Genomic DNA, 12,546 nt, shown 5'->3' on the forward strand with positions numbered 1-12,546 from the left:
TAATATTCAGGATTAACATGAGGTAAATATGAATTAACAGGCAAACTGTGGTTGAACACCCCATATGGCACATTAAGTGGAAGATGTGACAGATCCCATGGATTTCTCCGCAACCCACCAAGATGTCAGTGGCTACCGTGAGTCACGATAACGTATAAAAACTCTGTTTCTCTCACGGGGGATTTGAATTCCTCACTTTTGAAGATCCAGCATCTGAAGTCCCTCAAAGGCCACTCTGGCTTGCACTGCATCAATGATTGCTCATACTCCAATGGCTCAGTCTCCTGTTCTGAGATTGCATTCCATGGGATTCACAAAGCTGCACTCCCACCTCTAACTACTGGCACAATTCTAGATGCTAGCCTCACTAACCTGACAATGCCCCTGGGTTTCCCTGAACTCCAATCTCCTGGCTGCACTGAGCTATAAATGGCTCCCAGGGCTTCATCTGAGCCCTAACCTTCTCCAGCACAAAGCCAACAACCTTCCAGCACTTTCTCAATTCTCCAGGACTTCTCCTGAGCTCTAACAGCACCGAATGGCTCCCAGAGCTTCTCTGTGAGCTATAAACCACATGAGGTCCAAACTGCAACTAAGCCCCTCTCCAGCAAACACACAAATCAATTGAAACCTGAGAACCTTCTTAAGCGCCACCCATCTCCATGACGATGTAGCCTTTCAGGGTTCATTGAATGTATTTAATTTACCCCTAACTGCCAAAACAAAACATCTCTCTGGACTGCACTTCTTTGCTTTGCAGTGTAGACATCAGGTCTCCAGTTCTCCAGATAAATTAGCCCACCTACTGTTTTATGGCTCCATCTTATCTATTCTGACTCTATTAAATAAATATGGGTAACCTTCTGAACTTTCTCCTATGTGTTATGGCAATCTCTACAGCTCAGTATTTTAGTTACCTAATCTTCACAACAACATTCCTTCCAGAACTACATATTACCTCTAAAATATTAACATGCACCATGAAGTAGATATTCGTCACACATGTCATATGTTTTGTATCACGTGTCCTGTGCTATCTTTCAGACAGTGCAATTCAGTATCAGGCTTTGCTCACCATTTTTTTCAGCTGCATGCAGTTAGAAAATGCTGAAAAGGTTTGTAGCATCATAAAACACATAAATGCCAAGAGCCAATTTTCCTGCCCCCTTCCTGAGATTGAATCATGGGATGTGCATAAGAAATGCTCACTCTCTCAGGTTCTACAAGGACACATGGACACCCAGCTCTCCCTCACCATCACCTCTCTTAACACCTCCACTGTTGTTGAACTATCAGACTGTTTGTGCAACATCCAGTACTGGATGAGGAAAATCTTCCTCCATTTTGGGGAGACTGAAGGCATTGACTTTGGTCCCCACCATAAACTCCATTCTCTAGCCACTGATTACATCCGATTAGGTACTTAACAGCCTTCTGAGCTCAACATTGAGTTCGACTACTTCAGACCATGAGCTCTGTCCTCCATTTTGCATTTTTTCCCTAGTGCCAGTCTGTATCTTGTTCTCATATTTTTGCTTTCAGACAGTGATCTATTTTCTGCTATTAACACCTATTCTGGGCCAATGTTTTGTACTTTTACTACTATCATTTTTCACTCTCTTTGCTTTTTATTCCATGACATCTTTGTTATATAATGTCCCCTGCTATTTAACCTATCCCTGAACTTCCTTTCTTCCCCACCTCCCCCCACCCCCTTTTACAACAGCATAAAACCCATCACATTTCTGCCTCTCTCCAGTCCTGAAGGAGAGTCATATTGGATTCTGTTTCTCTGTCCTCATCTCCATTAGATGCTGCTAAGATTTAACAGTGCTTTGTTATTATCACTGATTCCATCCTTCTGCCTGGCCACTGTCTGAGGTTGAACCAGACTGTTTGCAGTCTTCGATCTATTTGACCCTGAGATGAGCTTCTGACCCCACATGTGCTCTAATCCACGCCACCTACTTCCACCTCCGTGAGCTTGCCAATCCTGCCCCTGTCTCAGCTCATCTGCTGCTGAAAACCTCATTCATTGCCTTTGTTAGCTCTGGATTTGACCACTTCAATGCACTCCCAGTCAGCCTCTCACTTTCTACCCTCTGTAAACTTGAGCTCATTCTGTCTCATGTGTGCACTCAGTGTGAGCCTTTATTGAACTGATCTTAAGATGGCTGCCTCCAGAGGCAGAGCACCTCATGAAAGAGTCACATGACTATGGCAAACCAGTTAGCCAGTACAGCATTGCATTTCTCAAACCCAAACATATTCAAAGCTCTGCTGTCCATTTCCTAGCTGTGTTCGTTGGTTCCTGGCCCAGCAATCCTTGATTTTAAAACCCTCATCCTTCATCTTGAGTCCCTCCATGGCCTCATCCCTCTCTATCTCTGTAATCTCCTCCAGCCCCTCAATCCTCTGAGATCACTGCGCTCCTCCAATTTTGGGCTCTTATGGAACACCGATTTTAATCGCTCCACCACTGGAGACCCTGAGTTCTACAATCTCGTCCCTAAAGCTCTCTGCCTCTTGACCCCTAAGGTGCTCCTTCAAATTTATGTCTTTGATCAAACCTTTGGTCATCTGCCCTTAAATCTCCTTGTGCAACTTGATTTCAGTTTTGGTCTAAAACACCATGGGATGTTTTACTGTGTTATAGCTGCTATATAAATGCAGATTGTTGTTGCCCAACAGTACCAGCTCTCCACATGACCCAAGTGACAAGCAAGGGGTCTAATGCATCCAGACAGCATTGATACCGAGTGTGAATCTGCATTACCCGAGGGCAAATTCAGAGCAGGGAACGGGAGATGGAGAATTAATGAGGGTCTCTGAAAAACAGAAGAAGCACAGGAAGTGTACAGTAAAAAGTGTACAGCACAGGAGTTTGGCAGTGTCAAATGGTATATGTGTAAATGCAAGGAGTATAGCAAATAAAGCCAATGAGCTGAGGGCACAGATAGATACATGGCAGCATGATATCATTGCTATAATGGAAACTTGGCTTAAAGAGGGACATAAAAGGCAGCTCAACACCCTTAGATATAATGTTTTCAGGCAAGATAGAGAGTGGGATAAAAAAGGTGGGGGTGTAGCATCATTGGTGATAGAATCAATTACAACTGTGAGGAGGGATGATATATTAAATGAAGCATCAAATGATGGTCACTTGGGTTGAGCTATATAGATTTTGAAATAAAAAAGGGGCAGCCACACTGTTAGGAGTGTACATAGACCTCCAAATAGAGGAAGGGAGTTAGAAGAGTAAATATGTAGACAGATTTCTGAGTGCAAAACAATAGGGCAGTAATAGCCGGGGGCCCTAATATCAATTGGGATATGAACAGCGTGAAGGGCAGAGAGGGTGCAAAATGTTTGAACTGTGTTCAAGAGAACTTTATCAGCCAGCGCGTAACAAGCCCAACGAGAGGGGGCACAATTCTAGATTTAGTCTTAGGAAATGAAGCTGGGCAATTGGATGAAGTAGCAGTGAGAGACCATTTTGGAGGTAGTGACCATAATACAGTTGGACTTAACATCAATATGGAAAAGGACAAAGATAGAACAGGGGTAAAAGTTCTAATTTGGTCGAATACAAATTTTACAAAGATGTGAGGTGAACTGGCGAAAGTGGACTGGTTACAGCTACTCAAAGGGAAAACAGTGACTGATCAGTGAGGGACATTCAAAAGTGAGATTCTATGGGTACAGTGTCAACATGTCTCCACAAAGGAAAAGATGTTGCTGCCAAATCTGGAGCCCCCTAGTTATCCAGAAGCATACAGGGTATGATAAAGCAGAACAAGAAAGGTTATGGCAGTGGCAAAAAGCTTAATACTGTAGAAAGTCTAGAGGAGTATAGAAAGTACAGGGGTGAAGTAAAAAAAGTAATTAAGAAAGCAAAGAGAGGATATGAAAATATCAAAAGATATTTTCAGGAAAAATAAAAAAAACCAAAGATGTTTTACCAATGCATTAATGGTGAGAGAATAACTAAGGAAAGGTTAGGGCAGAGATGTACATGGTAACTTGTGGATTGATGCTGAAGATGTGGGCAGGATTCCCTTGTCTCTGTCTTCACTAGGCAGAGGATGATGCAGACATTCTAGTTAAAGAGGAGCAGTTAGATACGATAAACATAATGAGAGAGGATGTACTGGAGGGACTGACATCCTTGAAGGTGGATAAATCACCAGGGCCGGATGGACTGTATCCCAGGCTGTTAAAGGAAGCCAGGGAGGAAATAGCCGATGCTCTGAGGATCATTTTCCAATCCTTACTAGATACAGGTGAGGCCCCAGAGGATTGGAGATCTGCGAACACTGTACCATTATTTAAAAAGGGTGCGAGGGATAGGCCAGAAAATTATAGGCCGGTCAGTCTGACTTCAGTGATGGGCAAATTATTAGAATCAATTCTGAGAGACAGGATAAACTGTCACTTAGAAATGCACGGATTAATCAGGGATAGTCAGCATGGTTTTGTTAGGAGAAGATCCTGTCTTGGAAAGGTAGGGAGCTTGACAAGGTCCCATATGGCAGACTGGCCAAAAAAGGTGGAATTGTGTGTACAGTCCTGGTCACCAAGGATAGCAAGGACATAATTGCTCCAGAGAAAATACAGAGGAGATTTACCAGAATGTTACCACGATTTGAAAATGGCAGCTTTGAGGAGAGATTGGGTTGGCTAGGGCTGTTTTCCTTAGAACAGAGGAGGCTGAGGGGTGACCTAATTAAGATGTACAAAATGATGAGGGGCCTAGAAAGGGTAGACAGGAAAGACGTGTTACCCCTAGCTGAGGGGTCAATTACCAGGGGGCACAGATTTAAGGTGATTGGTAGAAGGATTAGAGGGGACATGAGGAAAAACGTCTTCACCCAGAGGGTGGTGGGTGTCTGGAATTCACTGCCTGAGTTGGTGGTTGAGACTGAAATGCTCAACTCATTTAAAAGGTACTTGGATCTGCATCTGAAGTGCTGGAACCTACAATGATATGGACCAGGTGCTGGAAAGTGGGTTTAAAATGAGCAGCTAATTACTCTTTTTCTCTTTTTGGTCATTCTGCACTGTAACTTTTCTATGGTTCTATTACTTTGCATGTCACTCAGTGGCCAAAGATCTAATACAATTTTTTTCCGCATTCTGTTTCTCCAGAATCTAGTGGGTGACAAATGGACTGTATATTACCAAAAAGCCTCTAATGAATCCAGCAAGTTTAACATCGGTGAGATAAAGGATAAAGAAATCAAAAAGCAGCTTCAGATGCTTCAGGACAAAGGATCTGGGGTTTTACCTCCAAATGACTTGAAGCGTGTAAGTGATTGCACCAACCCCAGTGAAATACTGACACACTGATATGGTAAAGAGAACTTGGGTCCAGTTATAAGATTAGTGGAATTTTTTACAGATACAAGCTTCCACAAAACTCTAAATCACCTTCAATCACTTCAGATGAAACCATTATCTGCTTGTGAAAGCAGCTTCATTGCTCAGTTAGGCTAAAGATTAAGCACTGATTGCTTTCACTGGCTGGGATGGGAGGGAGGATGGTGGGGAATGGGAGTTGGAGGAGGGTAGAGGATGGGGTTGGAGGAGGGTAGGGGATGGGGGTTGGAGGATAGGGAAAGGGGGAGGAGGATGGAGGGTGAGTGTTGGAGGAGGGTAGGGGATGGGGAGGAGGGTAGGGGATGGGAGAGGAGGATAGGGGATGGGGTCAGAGGAGGGTAGGGGATGGAGGTTGGAGGAGGATAGGGGATGGGGTGGAGGAGGGTAAGGGTAGGGAATGGGGCAGAGGAGGGTAGGGGTTGGGGCAGGAGGGTAGGGGATGGGGGTTGGGAGGTAGTGTATGGGGTGGAGGAAGGTAGGGGATGGGGAAGGAGGGTATGGGATGGGAGTTGGAGGAGGGTAGGGGTTGGGGAGGAGGTTAGGGGATGGGGGAGGAGGATAGGGAATGGGGCTTGGAGGAAGGTAGGGGATGAGGAGGAGGGAAGGGAACGGGGAGGAGGATAGGGGATGGGGTTTGGAGGATGGTAGGGGATGGGGAGGAGGCTAGGGGATGGGAGAGGAGGGTAGGGGATGGGAGTTTGAGGAGGGTAGGGGATGGGGATTGGAGGGAGGTAGGGATGGGGAGGAGGGTAGGGGATGGGAGAGGAGGGTAGGAAATGGGGGTTGGAGGACAGTAGAGGGTGGGGAGGAAGGTAGGGGATGGAGAGGAGGGTAGGGGATGGGGAGGAGGATAGGGGATGGGGGTTGGAGGAGGGTAGGGGATGGGGGTTGCAGGAGGATAGGGGATGGGGTGTAGGTGGATAGGGGATGGGGAGGAGGGTAGGGAATGGAGTTGGAGGAGGGTAGGGGATGGGGTTGAGGTGGGTAGGGGATGGAGTTGGAGGGTAGGGAATGGGGGTTGGAGGGTAGGGGATGGGGGTTGCAGGAGGATAGGGGATGGGGTGTAGGTGGGTAGGGGATGGGGTGGTGGGTAGGGGATGGGGGTTGGAGGGTAGGGAATGGTGGTTGGAGGAGGGTAGGGGATGGAGAGGAGGGTAGGGAATGGATGTTGGAGGGTAGGGAATGGGGGTTGCAGGAGGATAGGGGATGGGGTGTAGGTGGGTAGAGGATGGGGAGGTGGGTAGGGGATGGGGGTTGGAGGGTAGGGAATGGTGGTTGGAGGAGGGTAGGGGATGGAGAGGAGGGTAGGGAATGGAGGTTGGAGGGTAGGGAATGGGGGTTGCAGGAGGATAGGGGATGGGGTGTAGGTGGGTAGAGGATGGGGAGGTGGGTAGGGGAAGGGGGTTGGAGGGTAGGGGGTGGGGTTGGAGGAGGGTAGGGAATGGAGAGGAGGGTAGGGAATGGGGTTGGAGGGTAGGGAATGGTGGTTGGAGGAGGATAGGGGATGGGGTGGAGGTGGGCAGGGGATGGGGAGGTGTGTAGGGAATGGGGCGGAGGGTAGGGGATGAAGTTGGAGGAGGGTAGGGTATGGGGATTGGAGGGTCGGGCATGGAGTTGGAGGAGGATAGGGGGTGGGGTTGGAGGAGGGTAGGGGATGTAGAGGAGGGTAGGGAATGGGGGTTGGAGGGTAGGGAATGGGGGTTGCAGGAGGATAGGGGATGGGGTGTAGGTGGGTAGGGGATGGAGTTGGAGGAGCTGGGGATGGAGAGGAGGGAAGGGAATGGGGGTTGGAGGTAGAGTATGGGGTTGGAAGAGGGTAGGGGTTGGTGTGGAGATCGGTAGGGGATGGAGTTAGAGGAGGGCAGTGGATGGGGAGGAGGGTATGGAATGTGGGATCGAGGAGGGTAGGGGATGGGGTGGTGGACGGTACGGGATGGGGTTTGGAGGGTAGGGAATGGGGGAGGAGGGTAAGGGATGGGGGTTGGAGGGTAGGGGATGGGGAGGAGGATAAGGGATGGGGGAGGAGGGTACGGGATGGAGGAGAAGGTAGGGGATGGGGAGGTGGGTAAGGATGGGGAGGTGGGTAGGGGATGGGGAGGAGGGTAAGGATGGAGAGGTGGGTAGGGGATGGGGAGGAGGGTAAGGATGGAGAGGTGGGTAGGGGATAGGGAGGAGGGTAAGGATGGGGGAGATGGATCGGGGATGGGGAAGGTGGGTAAGGGATGGGGGAGGAGGGTCGGGGATGGGAAAGGAGGGTAAGGGATGGGGACGGAGGGTAAGGGATGGAGGAGATGGGTCGGGGATGGGAGAGGAGGGTAAGGGATGCGGTGGAGGGTATGGGGTGTGAGAAAAGGTTTGTGAAGGTCCAAGACAAACATTGGCACTATGAAGGCCTAGGTCTTCCTTGAGCAGCCAGGGAGGAGAATTCCTGCTCCTCCCAGCCCACAAGGAGCACTGAGAAAGGATGTTCCCTTGTGATGCCAATCAGGGTGGGAGGATAATATTGAGTCCATATGGAGAACTCAGTGCCTGAGGAAACTCCAGGCTTCTGGTTAATTTAATGTGTCTCTGGGTAGAGGAACAATGCTCATCATCAAAGCTCTATGTCTTGTCATTGTTCTGATTCCAGCTGAACCATATTCAGAATGAAATGGCCGCTATCTACGGCACTGGAACAGTCTGCTACCCATCTGAACCCTCTCAATGTATGGAACTGGAGCCAGGTACCTGATGGAAAGTTCACTTCTCGGTTCCTTCTCAGCCACTCTGTACGCACACACACACACACACAGACACACACACACACACACACAGACACACACACAGACACACACACAGACACACACATACACATGCACACACATACAGACAAACATACCTACACATATACACAAACACACCCACAGACACACACACAAATACAGATTCATAAACACAAACACATATACACACACACATATCTACACACACCTAAATACAGACACACACAAACACACCACACACACAAACACAATCACAGACATATACACAGAAACACACACACACACATAAGCACACACACACACACACACACACACACAGACACAGATACACACACAGACATACACACACAGACAGACGCACACGCACACACACACTCGCACACTCTCTCATGCCACACACTCTGACACACTCACATACACACACACTGACTCACACACACACTCACATACACACACACTCATTCACTCACATAGTATCTCTCGAACACACTGACTCACATATACACTCTCACACTCACACTCTCACACTCACACACATAACCACACTGACTTTCACACACTCTCAAACACACACACTCACAGACTCTCTCAAACACACACACACACAGACTCTCTCTCTCTCTCTCACACACACACACACTCATGCTCTTTCACACACACACTCACATTCTCTCTTACACACACTCTCACACACACACAGACGCATACACACGCGCACACTCACACTCACACACATACACGCACACACTCATGCACACACACATAAACACACTGACTCACACACACGCTCTCTCACACTCACACTAACTCACACACTTACTTTACACACGCACATACACACACAAACATGCTGACTCACAGACACACTCTCACACACACACTCTCAAACACACACACACTCACATAAACACACTGACTCACAGGTGAAGCCATCTACATTTGGGCTCGGGCAAACATGACGCATATTTTGCCATGATTAAAGCAGATGTTAAGCCTTTGTATATAAGAGACCAAGTTCCCTCTTCAGTTCTCTGATTCGGTACTGAATGCCTGAGGCAGCCATCACACTCAGGAAAACCCACAAGAATATTTATTAATTACCTTAAACTTAGCAAAATGGTTATCATGCAAAATCTGACTGACCATATCAGAAAATGTCAGGGAGTTGACTAAAAGCTTGGTCAATGCGATAGGTTTTAGTAGTGCATTAAAGAAGTATAGAGAGCTGGAGAGATTTAGAGAGGAAATTCCGAACTTCAGACCTCTGCAACTAAAGGCATGAACACTTTGGGTGAAGCCACAGGGCCATTGGCAAGGAACCAACATCAGAAATTAACATCAGTCTGAATGTGGCATTGTAACAGTGCAGCACTCCCCCAATACTGACCCTCCAGCAGAGCAGCATTCCCTCAGTACTGACCCTCCTACAGTGCAACACTCCCTCAGTACCGACCCCTCGACAGTGCAGCACTCCTTCAGTACTGACCCTCCGACAGTGCAGCTCTCCCCGAATACTGACCCTCCGATGGTGCAGCACTCTCTCAGTCCTGACCCTTCAACAGTGTAGCACTACCCCAATTCTGAAACTCCGATTTTGCAGCACTCCCTCAGCACCGACCCTCCAATAGTGCAGCACTCCTTCAGCACTGACCCTCCAATTGTGCAGTCCTCCCCCAAAATTGCACCTCTGATATTGCCACACTCCCTCAGTACTGACTTTCCGACAGTGCAGAACTGCCTCAATACTGCAGCTCCGATAATGCAGCTTTACCTCAGTGCTGATCGTCTGACAATGCAGCTCTCCTTCAGTGCTGATCCTCTGACAGTGCAGCACTCCCTCAGTGCTGATATTCTGACAGTGCTGCTCTCCCTCAATACTGACACTTTGACAATACAGCTCTCCCTCAATACTAACCCTCCGTCAGTGCAGCGCTCCATCAGTGCTGATCTTCTGACAGTGCAGCAATCCCTCAGTGATGACCCTCTGACAGTGCAGCACTCCCTCAGTGATGACCCTCTGACAGTTCAGTGTTTTCTCATTACTGCCTGACATCAGCTTAATCACAGTGATGCGTGATGTGGTTTGATGGAAAGCTTTCTGTTTCAGAGGCACAAGTGTTGGCACTGGAGCCACGTTGGCAATTGGTAGTCACTTATTCATTACGTAATGGCAAAATATGAAACCCTCAAAATCAATAAATATGTCAGGAGAAATGGAGACAAAGTTGTCTGACTGATAGGAAACAGACTAGTGGTGAACAGAAGTTTCCTGGACTCCAAGTGGAAGTTTTGTAATGGAGTTCCTCAGAGGGCACTAACCTCACTTGTTTTTAATATGCATATTAATGGCCTAGGCTTGGGTGTACAGGGCACATTCAATATTTGCAGATGAGACAAAACTTGGAAGTATTATGAACTGTGAAGATAGTGTTAAACTTCAAAAGGACATAGACTGATGGAATGGATGGACAAGTGACAGGTGAAATTCAATGCAGAGAAGTGTGAAGTGATTCATTTTGGTGGGAAGAAAGCACAGAGACCATATAAAATAAACAGTCAAATTCTAAAGAGGGTGCAGGAGCAGAGGGACCTAGGGTATATGTGCACAAATCATTGAAGATGGCAGGACGGATTGAGAAAGTGGTTAAAAAGGCATACGGGATCCTGGGCTTTATAAATAGGGGCAAAGAGGACAACAATAAGGAAGTTATGTTAAACCTGTATAAAACATTGGTTCAGTCGCAGCAGGAGTCTTGCGTCCATTTCTGGGCATCACACTTCAGGAAGGATGCGAAGGCATTGGAGAGAGTGCAGAAAACGTTCACAAGAACAGTTCTGGAGATGGGGAACTTCAGTTCCGTGGATAGTTTGGAGAAACTGAGGTTGTTTCTTCTTAAAGAGATGCTTGAGAGGAGATTTGATAGAGGTTTCGGCAGAAGTTGTTGTGATATGGTATCGTCTGTGGTGGCTCATTGATGAGATCCTGTAGAGCTGTATGATAAACATGAACCTTTTACTGTTAATCTTTAACTATTTACATATCCCAGGTTACTGTCTGGCATGGTGCTGCCCACAGTCCAGGCTAGGCTGCTTACTTACATAGTATTGTTTCTAGACTGTTCCCTCAGAGACTATTATCATAACATGGGCAGCGCTATTCCCTGGTCCTTGCTCTTAACCCTTGCTCTGCTGAGAACCTTTACATTACAATGGCATGCAGGCAACTCAACAGGAGGGTCAAGAACCAGAGCACACCGATTTAAGATGATCGGCAAAAGAAGCAATGGCAACATCAGGAAAATCTTTTTTCAGGCAGCGAGCAGTTAGAATCTGGAATGCACTGGCTGAGAGTATGGTGGAGGCAGGTTCAGTTGTCTTTCCTTTGATGTGTTTACAAGATTCTCCTAATGCTGGTGCTTTTATTCAGGGTTGACTAAGCTGATGGCCAACAGCAAGGATTACAATGAGAGACTCTGGGCCTGGGAAGGTTGGCGAGTTAATGTGGGGAAAAGACTGCGACCGCTCTATGAAGGATATGTAGAGTTGAAGAACAAGGCAGCAAAAATGAATGGTAACCGACACAAATAAACAATATTTAAGTCTTTAGCATTCACTTGAGGAATCCACTATTAAAAATTGACTTGTTTGTTTGCTCTGAAGGCTATGAAGACTATGGTGATTACTGGAGGGGAAACTATGAAACCGACGATGATGAAGAATATGCATACAGTCGGAAAGATCTCCTGAGAGACGTAAAAAGCCTGTTTGGAGAGGTTAAATTCATTTCTTACATTCAACACTTCTCCTGTCTATACTTTTCACCTGACATGTGCAATTCTGAAAACTTTGATGCGTCTGACTCCAGTGCCCTCTCAAGCCACAAAAATATCTAAAGAAACAAGTGTTATCGCTTACTGAAATAATGAATTGAGTATATTGGAAGTTTAGAAATGGTCACGGCTATGTTTTAGGCCCCAGAGATATGCAGAGGTGATGCACAAGTTAGCTTGTGTGAACAGGATTTTATTTACAAATGTCTGCTGCACAAGTTTCCTGCTTATTTTTAGGTCATGTTTCTCTCTGCAACCATACCCAGGCTTGAATAACAGCACACAGAACAGAGAAGATTCAGCAGACACACATAATCAAACACCGCACAATTGAACAAGTGACTACTGGAGCAGAATTCTGGCTGCATTCTGGAAGAAGGCCATTGTTTCTGGGCGGAAACCAGATTCACCAGCTTTCTGTCCCACTTACAGAAAGGAGGAAATCCAATCTGAGAGGAGACTTCTACTCTCCCAGCTTCCACATTGAAGCAGAAGTTTGGAGTTGTGCCTGAGATTCAGGCTGACAGGGCTACCCACCTGCATGTAATGGGTAGCCGATCTGGATCTTTGAG

The 12,546-nt window shown here is 47.0% G+C and overlaps 1 protein-coding gene across 1 annotated transcript in view; it reads left to right on the forward strand.

Moving 5' to 3' along the window:
- The window catches only part of ace2 (angiotensin I converting enzyme 2), a 121,319-nt gene that overhangs the window by 5,397 nt on the left and 103,376 nt on the right, over positions 1–12,546 (forward strand). Inside the window, exons 2-5 of the mRNA XM_041210916.1 lie at positions 5,152–5,310; positions 8,012–8,105; positions 11,572–11,715; positions 11,805–11,917. Of these exons, the coding sequence (XP_041066850.1) occupies positions 5,152–5,310; positions 8,012–8,105; positions 11,572–11,715; positions 11,805–11,917 (510 nt within the window). The remainder of the gene's footprint in view (positions 1–5,151; positions 5,311–8,011; positions 8,106–11,571; positions 11,716–11,804; positions 11,918–12,546) is intronic.

This window comes from Carcharodon carcharias, chromosome 18 (assembly GCF_017639515.1).
Source record: "Carcharodon carcharias isolate sCarCar2 chromosome 18, sCarCar2.pri, whole genome shotgun sequence".
Lineage (NCBI taxonomy): Eukaryota > Metazoa > Chordata > Chondrichthyes > Lamniformes > Lamnidae > Carcharodon > Carcharodon carcharias.